General features: G+C 54.2%; 1 protein-coding gene across 2 annotated transcripts in view; it reads left to right on the top strand.

Moving 5' to 3' along the window:
* SLC24A4 (solute carrier family 24 member 4) overlaps positions 1 to 23,958 on the top strand; it is a gene marked incomplete at its 3' end in the record, with an annotated part of 124,196 nt that overhangs the window by 1,868 nt on the left and 98,370 nt on the right. For both annotated transcript variants that reach the window (XM_084240071.1, XM_084240070.1), the window contains exon 2: positions 123 to 233. In XM_084240071.1, coding sequence (XP_084096197.1) covers positions 123 to 233 — 111 coding nt within the window. The remainder of the gene's footprint in view (positions 1 to 122; positions 234 to 23,958) is intronic.

Here is a 23,958-nt window from a genome sequence, read left to right as displayed (position 1 = left end):
TGCAGGTGACTGTAAATCAAACAGGGCTGCCGCTGGCAGAGCTAGACACATATGTGAGGTCGCTGTGAGAACACAGGCACTGCCTGGACCTCACGGTGTCTGGGCCTTGTTTTCCAATCCAGGGCACAAAACAATGTCTACCAGCAAACGTGTCCTGCCAGACGCATGGAGAAGCAGAAGGCTGATGGCACCTGTGAATGGGACTCAGGCATCTAAGAACTGCACAGATCCTGGTAAGAAATCGATTCTCCCCGCCCCCCACGCTGCATGTGGCCTGGAGACGTTGCTTAGGTGGACAGTTAAGCCTGAGTGGTGGCTTGACGAACCTGAGTGGGCAGGGGTGGCTGCCAAGGCCTCGGGAGGTAATGAACAGGCCTTAATCAGCGGTGCTGCTAAGCAACTCAAGTACTTTCTTTTATCCAACAATTGAAAAGGTCACAGTCAAGAGTTTTAAAATTTCATCTTCTTCTCACAATGCTTCTAAAGGCAAAGTGTTTCTCCGCAGTCCTGATGCTTGTTGGCTGTGGTGGGGGTGGCTCTTGCCCTGTTGCTCACGATGCCCAGCTGATGGCACTCTAGGGGCAGGACATGCAGCCACTCCGGCAGGAGGCTCTTCGGGACAGCGTGCCTGGGTCTCCTCCACGCACCACAGCAGCAGCAGGGGCTGCTCGTGTGGGGTGCTGGGGCCCCTTCTCTGGAGTGGGAGTTCGTGGGGTGTCCTTTTAGTTTGGGAAATGACTTCAGCTTGCCTGGAGACAGCCCCCATGTCCCTCTTCAACATCTCAAGGGAGTCGCGGGGACCAGATGCTACATCTCGTCTGTCTTCCGGCCACGAGCAGGTCTGGCTTAAATGGGTGAAGGAGGTTGTCAGGGTGGCACGCCAGCGTGCAGTGGGGCGAACAGAAGCTGCCCAGGCCTCACGTAGGGCAGCCCTGCACTGCGTCAGCTCTGGACCCAGCCCTTGGGGGTCTCTGTGAGAAGGATCCAGTGGGACAGTGTTTTTAAAAGCCCTTTGGGAACAATGAGGCTTTATTACAATAGGTATTTTACTATAGTCGGGCACCGCTTAGCTTCCCGCTGAATTCCTGTCAATCACATCAGCTTTCTTAGGTCTCTGTTTTCTCACCTGTGCAATGGGTGGGGTAGTCCCTGCCAGCTCCAGGGTTATTGGGAGAATCTGGTGCTGCCCCGAATGCCGCCATGTGTGAAAGGAAACGGAGACCCCCAGCAGCAGGGCAGGATTGAAAGGGGGGCGTTCATGTGTCCTATTTTCCTCTGGAGGCCTTATCTGCCATTGATGGGTCAGGAAAGGTCTAGAAAGGACGCGGAAGTTGCTCCATATCATAAAACCTGTAAGTGGGGAAGCTGACACTGGAACATAGGCCTATGGGGCCACACTCTGTGGTTGCTTCCATGTGCTCGAGGCCAGGGCCTTCCCCCAAAGCCTGTTTCCCACGCCGTCCACTTCCTTCTTTTAAGTACCTGGCGCCTTGAAGGTGGGCAGGCGCGGGCTGGCAGAGAAGCCGCTGGGGTTCCCTGAAGACTTTGCACCACTTGTCTCTGGGAATCCCTCTGTCATAGCGACCCTGCAGTGCCTGCGTCGACCCCCCACCCCAGCACACCTTTCATCAGCCGGAAGTGGGGGATGTCCCTGCTGACCGTCAACATGTGTGAGGCCCGGGCTAATGTTGGGGTCCCTCCTCGCACTTCTGAGTCCTCAGATGCTGGAATTTGCACCACTTGCAGGGAACATTTTGCTATTCTGGGTAAAGAATCAAGTTTAGTGCATGTGGCCTGATCTCCAGCTTGCTGGCACCCCTCTCTCGGCCTGGCTCTCTCCTCCTCCCAGAACTTCTGTGGCGTCTAGTCTGGGTGTGTCAGCTTGGACGGCGCCTGCTCCTCAGGATGGCGCTTTCCCGTGCTCCATTGCTGCCCTGCGTCTTCAGGGTCTGGCCAGTGTCCCCACCAACTAAGGAGCCGTCGGTCCTCATTGGCGGGCAGTCTGGCTGTGCCCCCTCGCCCACTCCTCGATGAGAGAAGAAACAAGATCTTCTGCACTAGTAAGAGTTTCCATGCGCCCCGCGTGGCGTGTCCAGGCTGGTGCCCTTCCCCCCCCGTGGGACTCAGAAGGTGTGGCTGGAAGTGAGTTTTGATTATTGAACATTTTAATCCTTCGTGTTTTCTGCAATCAAACAACCAGAGAAAGAACACATTTAGTTTCTTAGGAAGTTGAGTGACTTCTCAAGGTCCCTTGCCTGCGGGCGTGTCCCTGACCCCAGACCCCGTGCCTGCCAGCCCCACCCCGCCACGGAGGGGCTGAGCGCCCACTTCCAGGGTCTCCTGAGGCCCTGAGCCCACCTGCCTCCGTGTCATTCCATTCCATGGCGCAGGTGAGCTGCGGTGTCCGGCCCTGGCGGGGAGGAGGCTCGTGTAAGCAGCAGCCCTTCCTCCTCCAGCGGGGCCCAGCCCAGCGCAGCAGACAGGCCCCGGGCACGGGGAAGACTCTGTCATGACGCAGAGTGGCAGAGTCCCCCAGTCAGCAGCCCCACGCTGCAGGGCAGAAAACACCCCCCTGCTGGGGTCAGTAGGAGGGGCTTGGTCGGCTCCGTCACTTAACTCATGGGCGCGAAGGTGAAGGGTGTGTTGCCGCAGCTGCTCCGTCTCCGCACCGGCCGTGCTCGCGTGTGGGAGGGTGCCTAGTGCGGCGCCCGAGTCTGGGACCCAGCGCCCGGGGCTGATCTGCTTCTGCAGATGCCCCAGAGTTGTCCTGGCTATGAGTCACATGGCCCCCCTAAGTCAGTTCCCCCGATCTTGGCGGTGGGCCCATCTCATGTGTTTCAGCTGAAGTGCCCCCTCCTCACCCCGTCCCGTGATCCTGGGTTGCTCTTAGGACAGTGACTTGCTCGTCGTTCGTCCGCCCCTGGCTACTGTGCTCCCTACTCTGTGCTCAGAAGAATGGTTCCTAACCCTGGCGGCACCTTGGGATCACCTGAATTGCCATAAAAATGCCCCAAAGTGTCTGCTTTTATTGGAATATGGCCCAGAAATCAGTGCTTTAAAAGTTCCCCAGGCAATTCCAAACTGAAGCCAGAGCGGAGGCTCCCCAGGCCAGAGCCCTGTACCCAGGAGCTTGTCAGGACTGTCGAGCCTCAGACCTACCCCACACCTCCTGCTGGATCAGAACCTGCATCCTAGAGATACCCCTCGGCAGGTCAGCTGCTCGCCAGAGGCTGAGCCGCTCGCCAGGACTCTGCCCGCCACTTGGTCAGAGTTCAGTGAGTATTTGAATGTTGAGTGAAAACTGAAACTTGGTTGAACATAGCAGTGTCTTTTTTTTTTTCTTTTTCTGAAAACCAGTTTGGTTTCTTTTTTTTTTAAGATTTTATTTATTTGTATAAGAAACAGAGTACAGGTCAGAGGCGCGGGAGGATGAGAGGATACACCAGAGACAGAGCGGGGAGCAGAACAGGCAGACTGACGAAATACACTGCTGGGGGAGCAGCGGGTGTGACAGGAGAGGTCTGCCGTGCCATGTAGCAATCTCCCTGGCCACCTGGGAATCGAACCCGCGCTGCAGAGGCTGTGGACAGCTTCACAGTGTGGTGCTCAACCCACTATGCCACTGGGGAGGCCCCAGTTTGTTTTCTTTGTTCAATATGGGGACACTAAAAGGAATCTGCTTTATTTCTGACTACTGATGTCTACAGAAAAGTCACAAGTTTATCTTCCCCTAAAGATCTGGGCTTCTAAGCCTCAGATCTTTATTTCATGGTCTGTGCAGAGCAAGCCCTAAAAAGGGGAGTGGGTCCTCTATTGAAAGGGCAGGAAATAAGAATGAGAGGCTGTGACTTAGAGTCCCTTGATAATGTCGGAGCTTGGCTGTCATAACAGAATACCATTGACAGAACAGATATTTATTTCTCAAGTGCTGGAGGCTGGGAAACCCAAGATCAAGATGTGGGCCACCTGTCCCTGGTGAGGACCTGCTCCCTGGCCTGCAGACAGCTGCTTCTCACGGTGTGCTCCTGTGGTGAGAGACAGCATGATGTGCTTATAAGGGCACTAATCCCATTACGGGGCCCCAGCCTTTGACTTCATCTAAACCGAATTACTTCCCCGACACCCACTTCCCAAAACACAGATACCTGGACTAGCTCCAGCCCTTGAAATCAGAACCCATAATGGACAAGCCCTGCCCCAGAGTTCTTTGCGCTTCTGGGAGCCATGCCTTACCAGGTCATCCATGGCAGGTTTCTTGGCATTGCAGCAAGAAGGGGAAAACCTGGGTTGCTTTTTACAACCAATGTGTGTGCTTCACTTTTTCCTTCTGTAAAATGGGAGTGATAATTGCATCCACCTTGCAGGGTTGTTAGAATTAAATGAGTTAATCTTCATCAAGTGCTTACACACACGTGTGCTTGGCACATAACACATGCTCCCACACCGGCTTCCATTTTCATGATTACATTCATACCTGCTTAGCCCAGAGATAACGCAATGCCTGGGTGTAGTAGGTCCTGGAAAAGCCCTGCCAATTGAATTTTAGGAGAACAGGTTAAGAAATAAATACCTTTTTCTTTTCTGGAAGTCAATTTCTTGTTTTGACTTTTATTTTTGAAGATTTAGGAGGCTGGAGGGTGGCTTGCCTTGTCAGACTTACCTTTAAGTAGCAAGACTGTTTCTTGTCTATTGTGTTCATTTCCATTTTGGGTGTTTCGCTGGGGTGGCCCTGACCTCCCCCATGCTTACCTGCCTTTCCCCGGTACTGGAGAGCCAGTAAGTGGTCTGTGTCATCCTGTTTGTCAGGGTTCCCAACATCCCAAGATGATGTTTAGAAAGGAGAGGAGAGGCTCTACCTCCCTGGTGAATTTGGAGGGATTTGCTTTGTCGTGTTTGGCTTTCAGCTTTCATGTATGTCTTATCAAATGCCCGGAGGCTCTGTGTATTAACTTGGGTGGCAGGAACAAGATATCATGGACTGGGGGCTCAGACAACAGAAATGTACTTGTCCACAGTCTGGAGGCTGGAAGTCTGAGCTGAGGGTGGTAGCCTGGCTAGGTTCTCTTGAGGGCTCTCTCCCTGGCTTGCAGAATGGCTGTGTCTTCTCTGCCGGGTGAATGAGTGAGAACATGCTCTCTCCTTAGAAGGCCGCTAATCCCATCAGACCAGAGCCCCACCCTCATAACCCATCACCAGCTCCCATTACCAGCACAACCTGGTTTAATGTGCTTTGCTTTACTGCACTCCAAGATACGGTGTTATTTTTGTTTATTTATTTGTTTTTCCACCAGCAAAAAGATTAGGCTTCAATGATGGTTACCATTTTTAGCAATAGCGTTTTTTCGCTAAAGCGTTTTTTTCATTGTTTATTTTAGATGTAACTCTTTCACACCAGCAGACTGTGGAAACACGGGTTTATATGCACCGGGAAACCAAAAAACTTGCATGACTCAATTTGGCTTATAAGCCCACCACATGGGCTTATTGTGGTGGTCTGGGCCTCAGTCCCTGCTCTGCCCAGGGTGCGCCTGTAATTGGGGATTTAGTACTTCGACATAGGACTTTTGAGGAGATGCAGACATTCAGTCCACACCAGTGAAGGATGGAGAAGGGACTGATTAAGGGGTGTTTCAGAGAGATCTGAAGATGCAGGTGGCCTCTAGCTTTTCAGAGCAGAGGGGCTGGATGCACCCCCTAGGTGGGAGATCTCTGGGTCAACCTGCCTCCATTCTACCCTTACTGTGTTCCGTATGGGGCTGATGTGAAGGCCATGGTGGGAGGCGAGCAGGCGGGGTCCCACGCGCAGGAGCTGGGCTGGGAGGAGATGAGAGCATGGCAGGCACTCACTGCCGTGGGTCTCTCTGTGGGCGCCCCTGTGCGGGGAGCAGAGGTGCAGAAAGCACGAGAAAGCACAAGTAGGAGGAGGGACCTAGAGCTGCAAAAGTACATCAGGACATGTGGGCGTGGAGGTGAGGTGGTACCGGCGACATGACGAGGCATCTGGGCTCTGAAGGAGCGTCTGTTCAGATGCGTCTGTTCAGATGCGGCTCCACCAGGCTCAGAGACAAGTCACACATCCCAAGTCTTCAAGTTGTTACATAAAAGCAAGACTGCCTTGGAAAAGCAAGGGCTGAACTTACCCTGCACAGGGTGGACCACAGTTCAGCTCCTCCCCCAGGCCCCTGGGGCAAGCGGTCAGGCCGGGGAGGGGTCTTCTGGGCAGGGCAACCTCCAGAGAGCTGCAGCTTCAGGGGAAAAGCATCGTTAACCACCCCGGGCAGTGATAGGCTGGGGAGCCACCCACCCGATCACAGATAGCTATTCTCCCCCGTTGCTTACTCTGCCTTTTTGGGGTGGAGGCTGAGGATGTTACATACGGGGCTCAAGTAGGGTGGCAGGTCTGGGTTTTAGTATCAGTTCTGCGAAGATCCTGCCTGGCGTTTGTCCACTTCCCCGCAGCCCCTTTCTCTCTCACTTTTCTCAACAAAACGAGGTGGTCCTGGATAAGCACAGGGATGACCTGCAGCCAGAAAAGGTTCCTGTCCCAGCAAGGGCCAACGCCTTCCTCTTGGAGGTGGCAGTTTCGTGGTGAAGACAGGTGTGTGGGTTTAAATCCCGACCCTCCCTTACGGACAGCCGTGGGACCCTGAGCAGGTCAACATGATCTCAGTTTGTAAATCTGAGTTTGAGCTTTTGTAAACAGAGGGAGCGGACGTCCCAACCTACCTCACTGGGGGGCTGTAGGTCTTGAAGTGCATGGCACAGGGAAGCGCTCCTGAAGCGCTCAGGGCCTGGCGGGCACATGGGGCAGCTACGTCAGTGTAGTCACGGCCAAAGGCAATGTCCCAGGACTGGGCAGATTCCAAGCAGTAACTTACTTGGTTCTCACAACCAGCTCTTATGTAGGTGCTGCAGGATGTCCCCATTTTGCAGATGAGGAAGCCCAGAGAGATCAAGTAACTCATCCAAGGTCACCAGGGAGCCAGCAGCAGAGCCAACTGTGTGTGCTTATTTCCGCTTAATAGACTTGATTTTCTTCGAGCAGTTTTAGGTTTACAGAAAAAATGGAGCAGAAAATACAGAATTCCTGTGTTATTCCCCCTGGCTCCGCCACCTCCTCCCCAGATCTCTCTGTATTAGCATCTTGCGTGTGTGATGCACCTGTTGCAACTGATAAGCCAATACTGAGACATTGTTATTTTTTAAGACTTTATTTTTATTTATTTGTGTATACATGAACTGGGGTACAGGCCAGAGGTGTGGGGGGTGGCGTGGGGTGAGAGGATTCACCAGAGACAGAGTGGGGAGAACAGGCAGATCCACTGAAACACACTGCTGAGGGGAGCAGCGGGGAGGCAGGAGAGGTCTGCTGTGCCCTGTGGGTAGCTCCCTGGCCGGGGATCAAACTCATACAGCAGTAGCTGCTAGTAGCTTTATAGTGCTGAAGCTTTAACTCTTGTGGCACCAGGGAGGCCCTGAGACATTATCATTAACTAAAGTCCACCGCATCCAGTAGGAGTCCTGTCTTTAGATTCGATGACTTTTGCCTCCATGTTATAATACTGTACAGAACAGCGTCACTGTCACGCAGATCCCTGTGGAGATGTACCTTTTCATTTGGATGGTTTGGACTATGAGCCCATCTCCTTGTCCATAATCACTAATAAGCAGGATAGGAAGAGCCAGTTTTGAGATGAAGACGCCCCTGTGGCGCCCAGCACCGTCACTGTGTGGTGTCCCCCTGAGTGGCGGCAGCTCCTGTCCATCACATCAGCCCACAGCTGCTGGGCCCTGCTTCTTGGTATGTCTCTAATACCGATTTGTTTGCAATCAAAAGTTCTTTTTGCCTTATCCTAAGTATCAGGGCCATCTGCTAGCAATCGCTCCTCCTTACTGGGCCATCTGCTACCTCCTGACTTCCAGATTCTCGCCTCATGATGCCACGCGGGCCTCCTGTGATCAAGAGCGCCCACTCGGCTTCCTCTTGAACTCCGAGGAACGTTCCTCCCCGAGTTAAAAATGGAACTCATTAGGCATTGCCATGTGTTGCCTGGGGTAGCAGAGATCTCGCCGTTCCACGCACCAGAAAAGCTGAGTGCTTAAGGAGGGACGTTTTTATTAAACACTGTCCATTATTGAAGAGGCCATCGGAGCATAGCATTGTACTAAAAAAGAAAGATCCATCTGCCAGAAGGAGTTAATGGTTTTTCCTGAAAGACCAGGATTGTGCCCCTTGGGAAGGAGCAGTAAGTCACTGTGGCTGGGACTTGAGGGCGAGCACTCAGCCCAGCACTGGTCCCCTGCGGACGGCGAGGACTACTCGTCCCAGGCTGCAGCCCTAGATCGCCTAGTAATTGCTGAGAAATTAAATGCAACATGTCCTTCTGAGTGTGTGCGTCGCCTGCACCGTACTAGGCTCTGAAGCTGGCTCACAGCAGACGGGGGAGTCAGAGCGTGGTGGGTCAGCATAAGGGTGTCCTCCCTGGAGATGACCTCTGAGCCCAGCCCCAACGGGCAGGTGGCAGCCGAGGAAGGTCATTCTCAGCAGGTGGCACAGCGCGTGTGAAAGTGCTCCCTGAGAAATTGCAGCAGCATCTCCTGGACCTGGGGCAGAGCTTACTAGCAACCAGCGCGCCTCGCTCATTGGCTGTCCGAGGGAGAGAGAAAACAAACACCTCCTAAGATTACCACCACCATCGTGAGTAATTAGGCTTTGGGGATTTAGGAGTCAGTGCTGGACCAGGGCTGGGCCTGAGTCAGATTACTTGGATTTTTTTTTTTTAAAGCAGAAGGCGGGGCACTGGGAGACGTGCCCAGCTGAGCCAGAATGAAGTTAGCAGACAGAGCCACTGCTAGTAGACGTCAGCCACTGGCGAACCCACCTAAGGCTGTCGCCCGATTCCTAGGTGGGGCTGGGCTCCTGAGAACTGAGGGCAGATGACATTCACTCTACCACAGGTAGGGTGGGGCTGTGGGGCACCCCTGCACCCCTCACCCCACTTCCTTGGCTCTCAGACCCATCCCCGAATATGTTTCAGCTAATGGTGCCTGGGGGGCAAAATCACTGGGTCTACTTGCCTGGGGCTGTGCCCCATGAAGGTGGCGACTGTCTCTCTGCCATCTGATCTGGGCCGTGGACACCTTGGGACAGATCAGGACACCTTGCAAGGAGGAATTAAGGGTTAAGAACCCAGATTCTGGGGCTTCCCTGGTGGCGTAGGCGGTTGGGCACGGTGCTGTGAAGCTGTCCACAGCCTCTGCAGTGCTGGTTCGATCCCCACCGGCCTTGGAGCAACCCACATGGCAAGCAGACCTCTCCTGTCTCGTGCACTGCTCCCCTCAGCAGTGTGTTTCTTCAGTCTGCCTGTTCTGTTCCCCGCTCTGTCTCTGGTGAATCCTCTCACCCTTCCACATATCTGGCTTATACCCCGGCTCTTGTATAAATAAAATATATCTTTAAAAAAAAAAAGAACCCCAGATTCTGGAGCCAAACTGTCTAGTTACCAGTAACTAGTTACTTCTAGCCTAAGGGAAGGGGCGTGGTTTAATTTGTTCACTGATGGTATCCCAAGTTATAAAATAGTGCTCTGTGTGTGTGTGTGTGTGTGTGTGAGAGAGAGAGAGAGAGAGAGAGAGAGAGAGATACAGTAGGCCATACAGAACCTTCCTTATGGCGCTCTGAGCACTCAAAGTCTTTTTTTTTTAAAGATCTATTTATTCATGCACACAAGAATTGGGGTACAGGCTAGAGGTGTGAGGGGGTGAGAGGATTCACCAGAGACAGAGTGGGGAACAGAACAGGCAGACTGACTGATGTACACTGCTGAGGGGAGCAGCGGGCGAGGCAGGAGAGGTCTGCTGCGCCATGTGGATTGTTCCTTGGCCAGGGATCGAACTCGTGCTGCAGTGGCTGCAGACAGCTTCATAGGTTGCGTCTTAAACCTTGCGCCACCAGGGAGGCCCTCAAAGTCTTAATCTATGTGAAGTGCTCTTGAGAGTACTGGCCTGGAGCAAGGGCTATATGAGTTTTTGCTGCTAAAATGATCTCTGAGAGAGAAATTAAAATAGCTCTATAGGATAAATTTCAGAACTGACCTCTAACGAATGGTTGAGGATGCATTTTGTGAATATGGCCCCCACCTTATTGTCAGTAAAAAAGTGAACCTTGAGTATCTGGACTTAAGGTTTGCTTGTTGTTTGTTCTTTGCAGACGAGAGGCCGTTGGCCTTCCACCCCGCCGGTGCTAAAGGGCTGCGCAGACTGTGCAGGCTGCTGTGGCCCTGCGTGTGTGTTCTAGCCCCGTCCTTTGGGGGTGGGGGGGTGGGGACCAGAGAATGACAGCAGGAATCTGGAGACTGGAGCTCGTCCTCTGCCCCGACACACCTGTGCAGTTTTGCGTGACCGACCGGCCGTCCATGCCTTACTTCCTGCTGGGACATGGGCGTAGCGACGCTGCTGTCAAGGATGGCTTTTCAGGATTATCTGCAAAGTGCTGTGCAAATAGCATTCCTCCTGTTTGTATCACTGTTGCGGACGCTTGTCCCTTTGAAGATTCCTTCTCTGTGAAATGGAGAAAGTCAGTTATCTGGGACTTTCCAGAACGGGCCTAATAGGGTTCAGTGAAAGCCTGCGCCTGGCTCCCGTGTGACAGAGGGCCCCTGGCAGAGTCTAGCTTGATTCCAAGCACGGAGATCATTTAGTCCGTCGCGCCACATGCCGGTCCCTATCGCCCCACGACCCGTCTAGCCTATTTCACACTAGAGCTGTCTGACTTCCCATCCCATTGCACATGTCAATTTCAGGGGCCAGCCCGTAAGCTGGGCTGATCCATACCTGCTGTGCAGTGCGGGTTAATAGGCCTGAGACCGGTGTTTATTAACATAACTGCACGTACCGAACTCTTGCCCTCATTAGGAGGCCTCCTGAGGGCCATTTCTTTGACCTCCAGAAGCCATTCTTGGGTTTAATATTTGGTTGCTGGATAAGTGTTGATCGAGCAACTCTGTCTGCTGGGCTGTGGGGAAATTAAAACTGACCTCGATGTGGACCCTACCTCCAGGGAGCTTCCATTCTAGTGGAGAGGCTCCTCGTTGACAAAACTCCCCTGTAATATGAGTGGTAAGCACAGAGGCAGGACGGCTGGGTCGGAAATGTCAGCGTCAAGGTGAGGCGTCGTGTGGAAAGGGCTGTTCTAGGTGCCCACAGCCCCCATCCCCACCCACCACTGCCCCTGTACCAGTGCCAGGAAGGTCGGCCGTAGATATATAAAATGGAAATATATCACGATTATATATATTTTATAAAAGAGGCGTGTGAGGCACAGAGAGGTTAAGTAACTTGCCCGAGGCTCCCCAGCAGGGATTTCATTGTGGGCACCCTAGCCCCACAGCCTGTGCTTTGTGGGAGAAGACAAAGACACCCATGGAGGGAGAAGCAGGTGTTGGGTCGGCTTGGGGCCCAAGGCGCGTGGGGAGATTTAGGGGTGGCCCTCCCGTGAGCTCCCGAGGCTCTGTGTTCTGCCCTGTAGCAGGGGGCTGCCGGGTTCAATGCTGGTCTGAGCAGTTCTGTGCCTGGAAGATGATGACTTTGCTGGCAAGATGGGGCATAACTTCCATCGACATAAGAGGTGAAAGTTCTTAGCATTATGCTTACAAAATTTTTAAGGCTAAAAGAGAAATATGACCGCAGAACAATTGAATAATTGCAAAGAGGTTTAGGCAAAAGTGGCAGAAACACGTGTGGGATGTCATCACAGGCAGAGCGGCGGGTCTGCGGGTCTCACAGGCATTGCTGTGGGCTGAGAGCGGGAGTTGTCAGCTCAGCCTTGCAGGCCAAGGGTCCGTGACACCACCACTATCCAGATGGGGGGCACTGAGCGCCGAGGCTGCTTCCCTGCCGGTTCGCCTCCTGAGTGCGCTGCCCACAGACACTCCTTTGACGTTGCTGGGTGGGGCGCTGGTGGACGCCGGGCTGGGGGAGATATCCTGGTCGTCGTGAGTCACGTGGAGGAAGGTAGCCTTGCAGTCACCACGTGTGATCCTGAAAGACCTGCTCTCTCGCCCGGCGCGGCTGGTGCCCCTGGAAGCGGGCAGCGCTTGAGCTGCGCTTTCACGTGGTCAGTATTTGCTGGACAGGTGGGGTGCGAGCGGCATTCCCAGCAGTGGGTGCGGTGGTTGCAGAAATAGGGCAGGGAGAGAACAGAGCCGGATCAGGAGCGAGGGTAGGGTCTTCCGTTGGCCTGAGGAGCTGCAGGTCCTCGGACAGGCAAGAGGGGCCTGTGATGGGCTGGTCCTGGGCTGGAGGCTGGACTTCAGTGTGGTGCCTGTAGGGTTCTAAGAGCAGGGAACGTTCCTCCCACCTCCCTGGGAAACACTCACCTTTTTGCACAGGTGAAGCCTCTGGGAACCGCTGGACAGCAGTGGAAGGCCAGCGCCGCCGGGCTGTCCCCAGGGAGCACAGCCGAGGGGGCGTGGGTCTCGGCCAGCCTCATGCTGCCTCTGCAAGTGCCCCGTGTGCTGGGACACCCGGTTTCTTTTACATCATCAGGGCTTAATCCCAGCAGGGTTTTGTAGATGCCCTAGTGTAGAGGCTTTTGCACCAAGCATCCTGGAGGCATTTATTTAAACAAACCCGCGGGAGGGGGTTGTCAGCTGCGGTGTTGCCCCTGATGCCAAAGGGGACGAGCCTGCCCTTTCTTTGGGGGCCAGCGGGTCCTCAGGGCCTCGTCCTGGTTTCCTTCTCTGGCTCCCTTCACCCGCTCTGATGAGCATGCCCGGGGGCAGCTGAGCGCTCATTCGGAAAGAGGACTGTGTCCCCACATGGGCAGAGTGGTGGCAGCCCTGCCACGGCCCGGCCACGGCCCTGCCACAGGCCTCGTGGCCTTTGTTTCTTCCCTTGCGTGGAGATGAACGCTGTGCTGGGGACAGTCACCTGCACTGGGACACGCCCTCTGTGCTGCATGGATTTCCTCACGTCGGCTGCCAGCCTTGCCCACCCCCGGTGCGAGTGGGGCGTCAGGTGGAGTCGGGGGTAACGCAGGACACGCTCGCCAAGAGAGGAGGCTGAGAACCAAAACCAGGAGCCCCGGCTCTGAAAGACTTGTCTGCAGCCTGGAGCAACGCAGAGCCAGACTGAGGTGGAGACTCCCCGGAGGCCCGAGGAGTGTCGATAAGGGGGATTAATGGAGTAGATAGAGTGACTTATAAGCAAAGATTAGAGGCGCTGAGTCTCTCTGGCTTATTAGCTCAGCCTCCGTGCCAGAGGGCTGTGTGGAGAAGGGACACTTGAGATGGTGCGGCGGCGACTCACCTGGTTGCAGAGGCACCTGGGGGTTGTCGGACCAGGCCGGGAAAGAAGCAGGAGGCAGCTGCCCGCAACCAAAGTGCCTGTCATGCAAACCCTGGCTCCTCAAGCAGTCTCCCCAGGAAAAAGGGGGGAAATCCCATCACCTGCGATTTTTCAACTACCTGGGCAGCGTGCCAGGGGCCCTGGGCTGGAGGCAGGCTGGACTGGCCCCGCTGTTCCACCTTCTCTCTCTGATTTCTGGCTAATTCTTCTGTGGGCCTTGGAGGGGGCAAGCCCTTGAGAGAATTGCCTCAAAATCCTTCTGATCATTTAAATCTTGCTTGTTTTTCTTTGGCTGGTAAAAAGCCCCCATGTGGTGCGGTGTGACAAGTAGCTACATGACTTGGGCCTTTGGATGACCGAAGGAGGAAGAAAGAACAGGGACGTGGCTGGCATCTAATTTCAGGCCTCATGCACAGCGAGGAGTGACTGCTGCGGCCACAGCCCAAGCTCATAGCGACACTTCAGAATACTCGGAATCTCGCGGTGAAGTCAGTGCCTGGAGACATCACGGAGGAGGAGGCCGGAGGGCTGTGGGCCAGAGCTGTGTGCTCTCTCTTCACTGCCCACCCTCCCCTGGGGCTTGTTACAGGTGCAGGAGGTCAGGGTGGGGCCCCTGCATTTCAAACCAGCTCCTGGCTGCCATCAAGGCTTCTCTGGACACTGACTTTGACCCGAGCGTCTGTCAGAGCTGGAGCTGGGTCCCAGCCCTGGAATGAACTCTGTGACCTTGGGCCAGTTACTTGGCCTCTCTGCGCTTCTGTTTCTCCATCATGGGGCTTCTAGAATTTACCTGGAAGGGGTCTTGGTAGAATTAAGGCAGCTCATGCCTGCCAGCTGCTTTGCTCAGGGCTGTGACCATTCCCCCCCGGGGGAGGGAAGACTGGTGCTGTGAGCTGGCAACGCCTGGCCTACCTGGAGGGGCCCTGGTAAAAGCGTCCATGGGCAGAGCAGTTTGGGGAAGACTGTTAAGTCTGCCTCTACTGGTGGGGCCAGTAGAATATTCTGCAGTCTGGAAACCTTCACACTCACAGAACTACAGCAGTCAAATACACAGAACATAAAATTTGCCATCTCATGTGCCATTTGAAAGTGTGTTTTCATGGCATCCAGTATGTTTTCACGTGGTTGTGCACCGTCATCCCGTCCATCTCCAGCTGAAAGTCTGTCCCCACTGAACATCACCTCCCTGCTCGCCCCCGGCCAGTCCTGCTCACCGCCAGGCGGAAGCCCAGGTCTGGAGCTGAGGTCTGGAGCTGGCTGTGCTTCAGACACCTGGAAGTTAAGAAGCAAACAGACAAGCCTTTCCTGGGCCCACCTGGTCCTGTTACGTCAGCATCTCTAGGCTTGGGCTGGGACAGAGGCATCAAGGCTCCCAGGTGGTATGGATGAGCAGCAGAGGCTCGCGCCAGCGGCAGTGCCAGCCCAGGACAAGACAGCACATCGAGTCCCGGGGTGTCCACTGCTGCCCTCCTCTCCCCACGCCCCTGTGAGCCCCACTTCACAGTTCCTGCCTCAGGGGGCCTGCAGGGCCCCAGGAGGTGAATGGCATACTCAGGCATGAGGGGATGGCTTGTCCTTGGCAGCCCTTTGGCCTTGGGGTCCCAGGATCCCTGGGCCTGTTGGCAGGTGTGTTTGTCCTGAAGGAGTGAACTGTCCGGGAGGCAGGCCTGCACCCGCAGGAATCCACCGGGGCGCTACGCGGCGCCTGAGGCGGCCTGGCCCTGCTATGCTCTGCAGGGCTGAGTCCAGGTGCACGGGCATTTCTGATTTGGGGGCCCGAAGGACAGGTTTTGCTCATGGAGGGACTGAGACACCTGGCTCCTTGTCTCAGGAAGATCACTGCTGCATCTCCTTGTCACCGTGAGATCGGAGCTGGCTCTTCTGCCTGGCGAGCTTTCAGCCAGATGGCCTGGGCTTGTCCACACTGCCCCTCCTGCGGGACAGGGATTTGCCTCAGCACGACTTGACCTTAGAAGCCACTGTTTAGTGGTCTGCTGTTCCTATTTAATTTCCAGGGTCTGGCAGTCTTGATTACTCAATCTCCCTTTGGTCTGATGTGTAATAATGTGGAGGAAAGACTTAAAGGCTTTTAAATTATTATTTTTTAAAAGATGTATTTACAGGCCAGAGGTGAGGAGGGGTGAGAGGATTCACCAGAGACAGAGTAGGGAGCAGAACAGGCAGACTGACCGAAATACACTGCTGAGGGGAGCAGTGGGGAGACAGGAGAGGTCTGCTGCACCATGTGGGTAGCTCCCTGGCTGCAGATTCAACTCATGCTGCAGTGGCTGCTGATAGCTTCATAGTGCTGAGACTTAACCCCTTGCACGACCAGGGAAACCCTAAGTTATTTTTTTTTAGGGCAGATCATGGGCCCAGGAAAACAAGCTAAGGGTCTGTTTTTACTCCAAGTCAAGTCTGTGACCCAGCCTCTCTTCCCAGGGACTGGGGTGAGGTCAGCTCTGAGGAACCTGGGGTTCCCCAGGCCTGGGGGCGCAGTTCGAAGGAGCAGAACTGGTGATTCAGGGTCACCAAGCTCACCCACTCACTTCTAACCCAGCCAGTCCCCAGAGCCTGGAAACAAGAAGACCTCGACTTCCTGTCATGGGGTGACAGCTGGTCCCGCTCATTCTCTTTCATCAAATCAGGGCGTTGATGAAAGTGGTCTGGACAGGCTGGCAGGAGCATCCAAACTGTCTCGCCCCATAGAGATGTGTGATACCAAAGGTAATGCTTACAAGAAAAATGGTTTTAATCCTTGACCATGTGGCCCTGTGGAGAGTTTTGATGACTTTTAATGCCTCCGGTCTCCATCGACGATGCAGGCAGAGGACCAAGGCTGTTTCTCCCTTATGAATGCGGCTCCTCTGTGCCCAACTTCTTGCAAGCGTTCCTTGGAACTGGGTGTGAAAATGCATCATGGGGGTAGGCCAGGAAGCCAGTGACGTTGGCCATCTGGGCTGGAGGGCGTCGAGCAGTCTGGGGTCCCGTGTGGGTGGACTGAGCTGTGATGCTGGCGGAGCTTTAGGCACAGGGGCCTAAAGCTGCACTGTTCGCCACGTCTGCCCGTTCGCCGGTCTGAGCGGCCGTGGCCCCCGTCCTGCTGCTTCTGTTTCCGTGTAAGAGGCTGTCGGGACGGGCCCGAGAGGCGGGGCCGCCTGGGCAGACTCAGCGGGCTCGCGGCCTCGTGCTCGGCTGCGCTGGACTTGGTGGGGTGCATCGTCCCCCCTTGCACCTCTGTCATCAGGTCTCGGGAGCCGTCGTTTGGCTGCCAGCCGGGCCTCCCATCGCAGCACGCCGTCTCCTTCCAGGAGGAGTTGGCAGAGGAAGTAAGACGCGGTTCGCAGACTTATCAGAAATCCCCGTCACCCTCCATGCGATCGAATCATCGTTATTTTGAGTGTCACTAATCCTTGAGGCCAGACTCTGCGAGCCAGCTTCTCCCTGCCGCTCAGGCGGGTTGGGTTTCCCACTCAGACCTCTGCTGCTGCCTCGGGGCTTGCAGGCTGCTCACTTGTCTGCTGGCTCATTTGTTCATGTATCCAAGCCGGCGAAGAGCGTCTGCTGTGGAAGTGCTTTGCCGCGCGCGCCAGACGACGCTCATCCTCACTGGGGTGCGGGAGGGAGAAGAAACCAGAGGCCAGATAGTAGCGGGTCGGGATGAGGCAAGTACTCTGCTCTGCCAACAGGGAAAAAAAACCCAAAAAAACCCCAAAATATCTCTGAAGACGCGCTGCCTCACCAATACACACGGCCCAGCGCCCCTGGGGACGGGACGCCCGGGCACGCGGACAGACGCCCCTCGAGTCCCGCAGGGAGGGTGAGCCGAGGGATGCCAGGGAGGAAAATACTCCCTGGGAATGGAGGGACAGTCGCCTGGGCTCCCCTGAAGAGGCAGGGGAAGCTCTGTCAAAGCTCAGAGAAGCAAGAGATTCTTCCTCGTGGGCGTCATGGAGGAGCCGCCCTTGGCGGTGTGGGCACCCGAGCGGGAGGGCACCATGGACTTAGGCCCCGAGGCTGGGCGTTCTGTGCTGGCTTCTGCTGTTTCTCTGCTTAGTGCCCCACGCGGGTGCAGCCTGCACGCTGGGGTTCAGCCCGTTGACGTTGGATGCGGGCGCGTGACGAGTTTGGGCCTTGTGAGCAGACGGAGAAGCCTTACAAGATGAGTGTTTCTAGAAAGTAAAAATCAAAATCAACAAGCAGCTGTAAACCAGAGACACACTGCGGGGTGCGGGGGAACGTAGGACCAGAACAGGAGGGAGGAGGGTCCAAACAAGGCGGGTGGGAATCGTCCGGGGACTATAACCAAGATGAAAATGCATCCATTGTGCAAAAATGAAAAATGATGTAAAACGTATAGAAAATAAAATTTAAAAAATGTGGGGGAAAAAAAGAAAAGAAAAAGAAATGAGTGTTTCTGCCCTAGCTGCTTCTTTTCCTTCTCGGCCGGGACGGCTCGCCCTGGGGCCTCCGGCCTGGAGTCTGGGGTGGGAGGGCAGGAGGAGGCGACCGACGCAGAGACGACACAGAGGTCTGTGCGCTCTTGAGGTCTCGGAGGCTTTTGTTTGTGCGCCTGAGCTACCGACCTGTCGGCGGGTGAAGCCGGTGGATGGTGTCGGAGGCAGAGCAGCACGGCTTGCTCACGGGCGGCGGTGAGGCGGGAGCGGCCGCGGGCTTCTGAGCCAAAGCTGGGGTGAGGACCGTGCTGTGGGAGGGTGGGCAGGGCCGAGGACGGAGCTGGCTCTGGGGAGCTGGTGGGGGCTGTCCAGGGTGGCCCTGCAGCGGCGAGGAGGGCAGCGGCTGGCGGCGTGGAGAGGACCCGATTTCAGAGCCCGGGCGGTGCTCAGATGGACGCCGTGGGGGCTGCCTGCGGGTTCTCCCCGGGCGGGAGCTGTGTCCTGTCTGGCCCTCCACAGGTGGGGAGAACCCGGCTGACCTAAGGTGCCCCCTCTGGCCAGCCAGCCAAGTGCCCAGCACTGTTTCCCAAGGGTTGCATTTTGCTGTGTCAAAACGAGATGTCTGGGGAGATGGGCCAGGCGCGGGTGGACTTCGAGTTCTCTCCCTGCACGGAAACTTCCTAAAATGCTGCTGCCCAGGTGACTGCAGACATGGTGGAGGGGGGTGGGGTTGGACAGTGAATGCAGACTGGATGCTCCCCAGAGCAAAATTCAGGGTGACCTCCCGAGGGTGTCAGGGATGTGGCCGGCCCCTCTCATGGTTAGGTTAGGAGCAGCACTCATTTGTGGATCGTTCATGCAGCCAAGTGGTTAGGAGCACCTGCTCTGGAGCTCAGCTGTCTGGTTTGGAGTCCTGGCTCTGCCACTTACTGGCAGTGGCCTTGGGCCAGCTACTCATTAACCCTTCTGTGCCTCAGTTTCCCCATTTGTAGTATGGGGATGACAACCCTGTGGTGAGTTTTCTTAGTGAGGGCTCAACGCATTGTCTTGAGTACAGGACCTGGAACAGGATTCCATAAGAGGGTGTGTGTGTGTCCGGGGGTCCTTATTGAGCACCTGCTAGGAGCAGATGTGGGGATACAGCCGTGAACAGAAAGTCCCTGCCTTTGTTGTGTTTTAGCGGAGGAGGCAGGACATATATTTTCAAATAAGTAGATATATATTATAGTCGCCCCTGGAACAACATGGGTTTGAATTACACGTGTCCACTTACAAGCGGGTTTTTTCCCTCTTGGTAGGTTCCAACCAAGTCTGCAGGGGCTGCAGATATGGAGGCTTGACTGAAAGGGCCTTGAGCATCCGGGGTATTTTAAGGAAATGGAAACTTTCTGCTTCTCTGGCAAGCTCAGATTTTATGGCAACTGTGTTGGAAGGTAGTGCAGGAATGTGAAGGCCTCTTGTTTTTGGAGGCTCAGTGTTTTCATTTGTAAAGCGAATCGGTCTTCCCTACCTTGTGGGGAGTGGTTGTGGGTAACAGAGGCCTCATGTCTGCAGTCCCGGGGGGTGTTCAGTAAACATCACTTACTAGAAGTCTGGGAGAGGGAGAGCCTCAGAGGGCAGGATGGAATTGTCTCTAAGACAGCACGTTAGCTGAAATCTGAGGTCAGCAGGGAGTGATGGATCATCAATGTAACCAGCTGCTTAAAAAAATTAAAAGGGCCTGATATTCAAGCTGTTATTTATATTGCAGTAATAGCCACTTGCAGCGGTAATTTTACTTATGAAAGGGGAAGATGATCATGACGTCTATGAATTGGCATTGAACTAGGGCGGTGGTTCTCGACTTTGGTTGCTCTTTAGAATCACCTGGGTAGATTTTAAAACTCCTGATGCTGAGGCAGAATCTCTGGGTGTGGACCCAGTCGTTAGTGGTTTTTAAAGCTCTCCTGGCGATTGATCTGTAGGCACAGTTAAAACCGCTAAGCTGGGTTGGGTGGGGACATGGCTTCCCCTGCTCCGGAAGATTCTCCAGGGAGATTTGGGTGTGTGGATGGGCCCATGATCACTGTGCCTGTGATGGGGGCTGTGCCAGGGGAGTGGTGCTGCGGAAGAATGACCTCAAGAGTCAGGGTTCCACCAAGCTACTTCCTTTGTAGTCCCCACTATAGAGTGGGACTTATGCAGATGGAGGGACATTTTTAACCTAAAAAGGAAAATAGGGGGCCTCCCTGGTGGCGCAGCGGTTGAGCACTGGGTTGCGAAGCTGCCCAGCCTCTGCAGCGCCGGTTCGATCCCCGGCTGCTCCCCGGCCACCGGAGGAGGGTCCCACATGGCGCGCAGACCTCTCCTGCCGCCCACTGCTCCCCTCAGCAGTGTCCTTCGGTCCTTCTGCCTGCTCTGCTCCCCGCTCTGGCTCTGGTGAATTCTCTCACCCTCCCGCACTTCTGACTGTACCCAGAGCTTGTATAAATAAAAAAATAAATAAATCTTTAAAAAAAAAAAAAGGAAAATAAGGATGCCTTACAGAGGACTCTATATGCTTACCAAACAAAGTACCAACTCTTCTGTGGGTTCTGATATCGGTCTCCTATTTCTTCCTTTTGGGAATTAATGATAACCCTGGACCACTCTGGTTAAACCAGGGAATTGATTGTGGAGTTTTAGTGGAGGAGGCAGGTGATCCATTATTGACCCCACACAGTGTACCACTGGGTTCGTAATACCTGGTTTATACTTGGATGCAATAGATCTTTCAAGGAGCCGAAGGCACCAGGATATGGCATGTCTCCTTGTGGAGACATGCGTAATACCTCGCTAATGGTAAAACGCAGAATCAAACGCTGAAGTTCCAAGGAAAAATAGCAGCCAGGAAGGGATGAGCTGTCTCATTTGGTAGTGACGTTCCGATTGTTTACATGATTTCCCTTATTGCTTTGGCCGCCAGGAAACTCAAAAGTGTTTTACGCTCACTTGTCTAAGATTTTCTTAGAATTAAAAAAAAAAATGTAATTATCAAGTCCCTCTTCACCACACTGTTCTTCACACTGTTACTTGGCTTTCAGCTTTTCTCTCAAACCTTTTGGATGTATTTGGGTTGTAAAAATAAAATTAATTTCCTTTAATTCGTTCTTTAATTAATTCTTTAATTTCCTTTGAAAGTTTTTTTTACAACCCACATTGCCTTGATATTGGATTGAAATAGATTTCTTACATTCTTCAAAGGAGTGTGAGATATTAAAACTTCTTTTGCAATCCTGACATCCTCTCAGATGAGGCCCCCAGGCCCAGGGGGAGGAGGTAAGACAAGATGTTAGAAGGAGTGGGGAGCTCAGCAGCAGGTATTTGGAGTTTGTATCCTGGGTCCTCCATTCACTAGGGAAGTGAACTTGGGCAGTTTTAACCTCTTTGAGCCTCAGTTTCCTTATTTATGAGATGGAGACCATCCTGGCTTTGCAGATGTGTTGCAGAGATTTGGACAACTTAAGATGTAAGAAGCAGTTGGTGCGGTGCCTGGTATATAAAAACACTGGCACAGTCGCTTTTTGTCATGATTATTGCTCTAAGTCGGGGGTCAGCAGACTATTTTCTGTAAAGGGCCAGAGAGTAAACTTCTTAGACTTTGCAAACCAGATGGTCTCTGTGGCAACTGCTCAACTCCGCCGCAGCGGTGGGCATCCCCAGACGCATGTGCACAGCCATGTTGCAATAATACTTTATTAACCCTGGGCTGTAGTTTGCCAGCCCCTGCTGTCACTCCCCAGCCAGCTGGCAGTTTCCCCATTCCCAGTCGCTGGGACCCCTTCCTCTGAACCCACAGTGCACACCATCAGGAATAGACTGCAAGTAATTGGTTTCCTGTCGTCCATTTATTAGTTTTCTGGGTTGATGTTTGGCCCTTAAGATTCACACTAAGGCGAAGTTTCATCTCGAGGAATGTCAGGAGGCTCAGCAAGCCCGTGCATTTTCTCGGAGCCTCTTCTGATATGTGCAGGACACGCCGTTCAAGCTTGGTGTTCTCGAGGCCCCCTTTGGTGAGGAATTTCTAGAGCCTAGGGCCACCAAAGCATGGAGCCAGGCTCTTGGGGGAGCATCTGTGCCTGGGAAGGCGGCCCCCGAACTCAGGAAGGAAAGCAGACTCTGCTGAAGGTTTAGCAGCCGGCCTCGGCTTGTGCTCTGGAGTTACCCTTTCTCGCGTGGCTGCAGGCTCCTGAAGTGCATAAAAGATGCCCTCACCAAGCAGGAGAGGCGGAATGGGGACACCCCCTCTTCCAGGTGGGAAGGCCGATGTAAAGATGGTGCGAACTCCCCCAGCTTTTCAGTGTCCTGAAAATGTTTTTAAATTAAATCTTTTGAGACAACTGGGATTCTCATGATCGTAGAGTGATTTCTTCGTCCATAACTTCGTTTTTCCCTAGGGAAATATTTTGAAAACGACAGTGCCGTGTCACCGCCAGAACACAGACCTGGACATGGTCTAGACACAGACATCTTCATCACCGCGAGTGCCCCTCCTCTTGCTGTGGCCTAGACATGAGCTCTCGTTGCATTCTGGGGCTTGCACATGGGTGCAGGCAGCAGAGTGGCTTAGTGTTTAGTGACTCATTTTTTCAAATGTTCTCTGTGGCTGAGAGTCTTGTTTCCAAAGCAGAATGTCTCCTGACTGAATTATGGATAAAGGAGCTTTGTAATTGATTGTCTTTCTAAGAGGCAGTTGTTGTGGGTTGGCGCCTGTGGCCTTGCTCTGGTGCCCCAGGGCAGACACTCGCTGCTCAGCCTGGCAGGCATTTGATCAGAAGAAATCACTTAGAGCCGATCCAGAGGGGAAAGTGGCCCAGACTCGAGACTGTGTTTATCCGCAGGATACTGCATTTCTCAGCAGCGGCTGCAGGAGGGCGACTCTGCTGGGCCCCAGTACAGTCTCTGCACCTAGAAAGACAACGAGGAGTAGTGGCTGGTGGGCGGACCGCCACCAGGTTGATCACCTGCATTTGAGTTCTTTGGGGAGCAGCTGCTGGTGGTGGTGACAGCCAGCCGCTCCCCAGCCCCGCGCTAGCAGCTTGTAAGGGAAACAGGTTGGTAATCGGATTCTGCCACGTGCAGATGTCCACCCTGAGTGAGATCGACGAAGCCTTCCGGGCATTCTGAACACACCCCGCGGGGGAGTCATCTCTTGGAGGGAGAGCTGGTGCTGCTCAGGTGCAGGGGTGCAGGGAGCCAGGTCAGTGTCAGCATCCAGGCTCAGCACCCCTGGGGCCTGCACCTTGAGCCCAGGCTTCCTCCCTCATCACCCTGGTGGACATGGCTGCTGAGCTAGCACCATCGATCCACATGTCTCCATTCATTTCATCAGTGAGAGTCTCTCTCTAACGGCCTGTGTGCTGATCACCCCATTCCCTAGTGTGCTGGTCTCTGAATCACCAGTGAGCCCAGTTCATTATGCAGGCTGGTGGGGTTCCCGATGCGGATGGGGATGCGGATGGGGCGGAAAGGCAGCGGAAGGACTTTGAAGTTTGGGTAGTCATCATTAGCTCCCCTGGGGTGGGAATTCTGAGTTGGGCAACTGCCTTCCCTTAGAGCCCAGCTGAACACACACACACTCACACACACACACACACACACACACACTCACACACACACACGTCTGTACTGAAAGTTCAGAGTAACTTACATGCATCCTGTTACGAGGTTAGCGGGACGGCTGGCCCGCAGAATCCATCTCCAACATTTAAAACCTGCGGGGCCTGGGGTTTTCTTTTCCTCATTCATAAAATGGGGATAGTAAGACCCACCGCAGAGGGCGGCTGTTAGAGCTCAGTAAATACTCGCTGCTATTATTACTAAGTGAGAAAAAAAGTGGTCTCAGCTTTCTTCTGCCTTCACTGGTATGAGCAAGACCTGTGCACTGGATTATTCTTAAAGGCTCCTTCTCTTGCTGCAAGGGAGGGCAGGCTCAGGGATTGTCCCAGCCTGGACCTTGTCCTTGTGTTTGATGAGGCTCCAGTGCTCCTCGGATGCAGGATGGATCTGGTCTCTGCACCGGGAGCTGCCAGCTTCTGCAGAGGAGTGTAGGGAGATGGTGGAGCCAGAGGGCTGACATCTAGCCTGGAGGCAGCTCCCACCGTGTCTGTACCTAGGGAGCACGTCTGTTCTAGTTGATTCTTCTCTAGCCCAGGGACACCCGTGGACCCCTCTAGGCCAGGAAAGAGTGTTTACT

The sequence above is a fragment of the Talpa europaea genome (assembly GCF_964194135.1).
Source record: "Talpa europaea genome assembly, chromosome: 8".
NCBI lineage: Eukaryota > Metazoa > Chordata > Mammalia > Eulipotyphla > Talpidae > Talpa > Talpa europaea.
The sequence above is the reverse complement of the archived record's forward strand: the minus strand, read 5'-3'. Positions and strand labels throughout refer to the sequence as shown.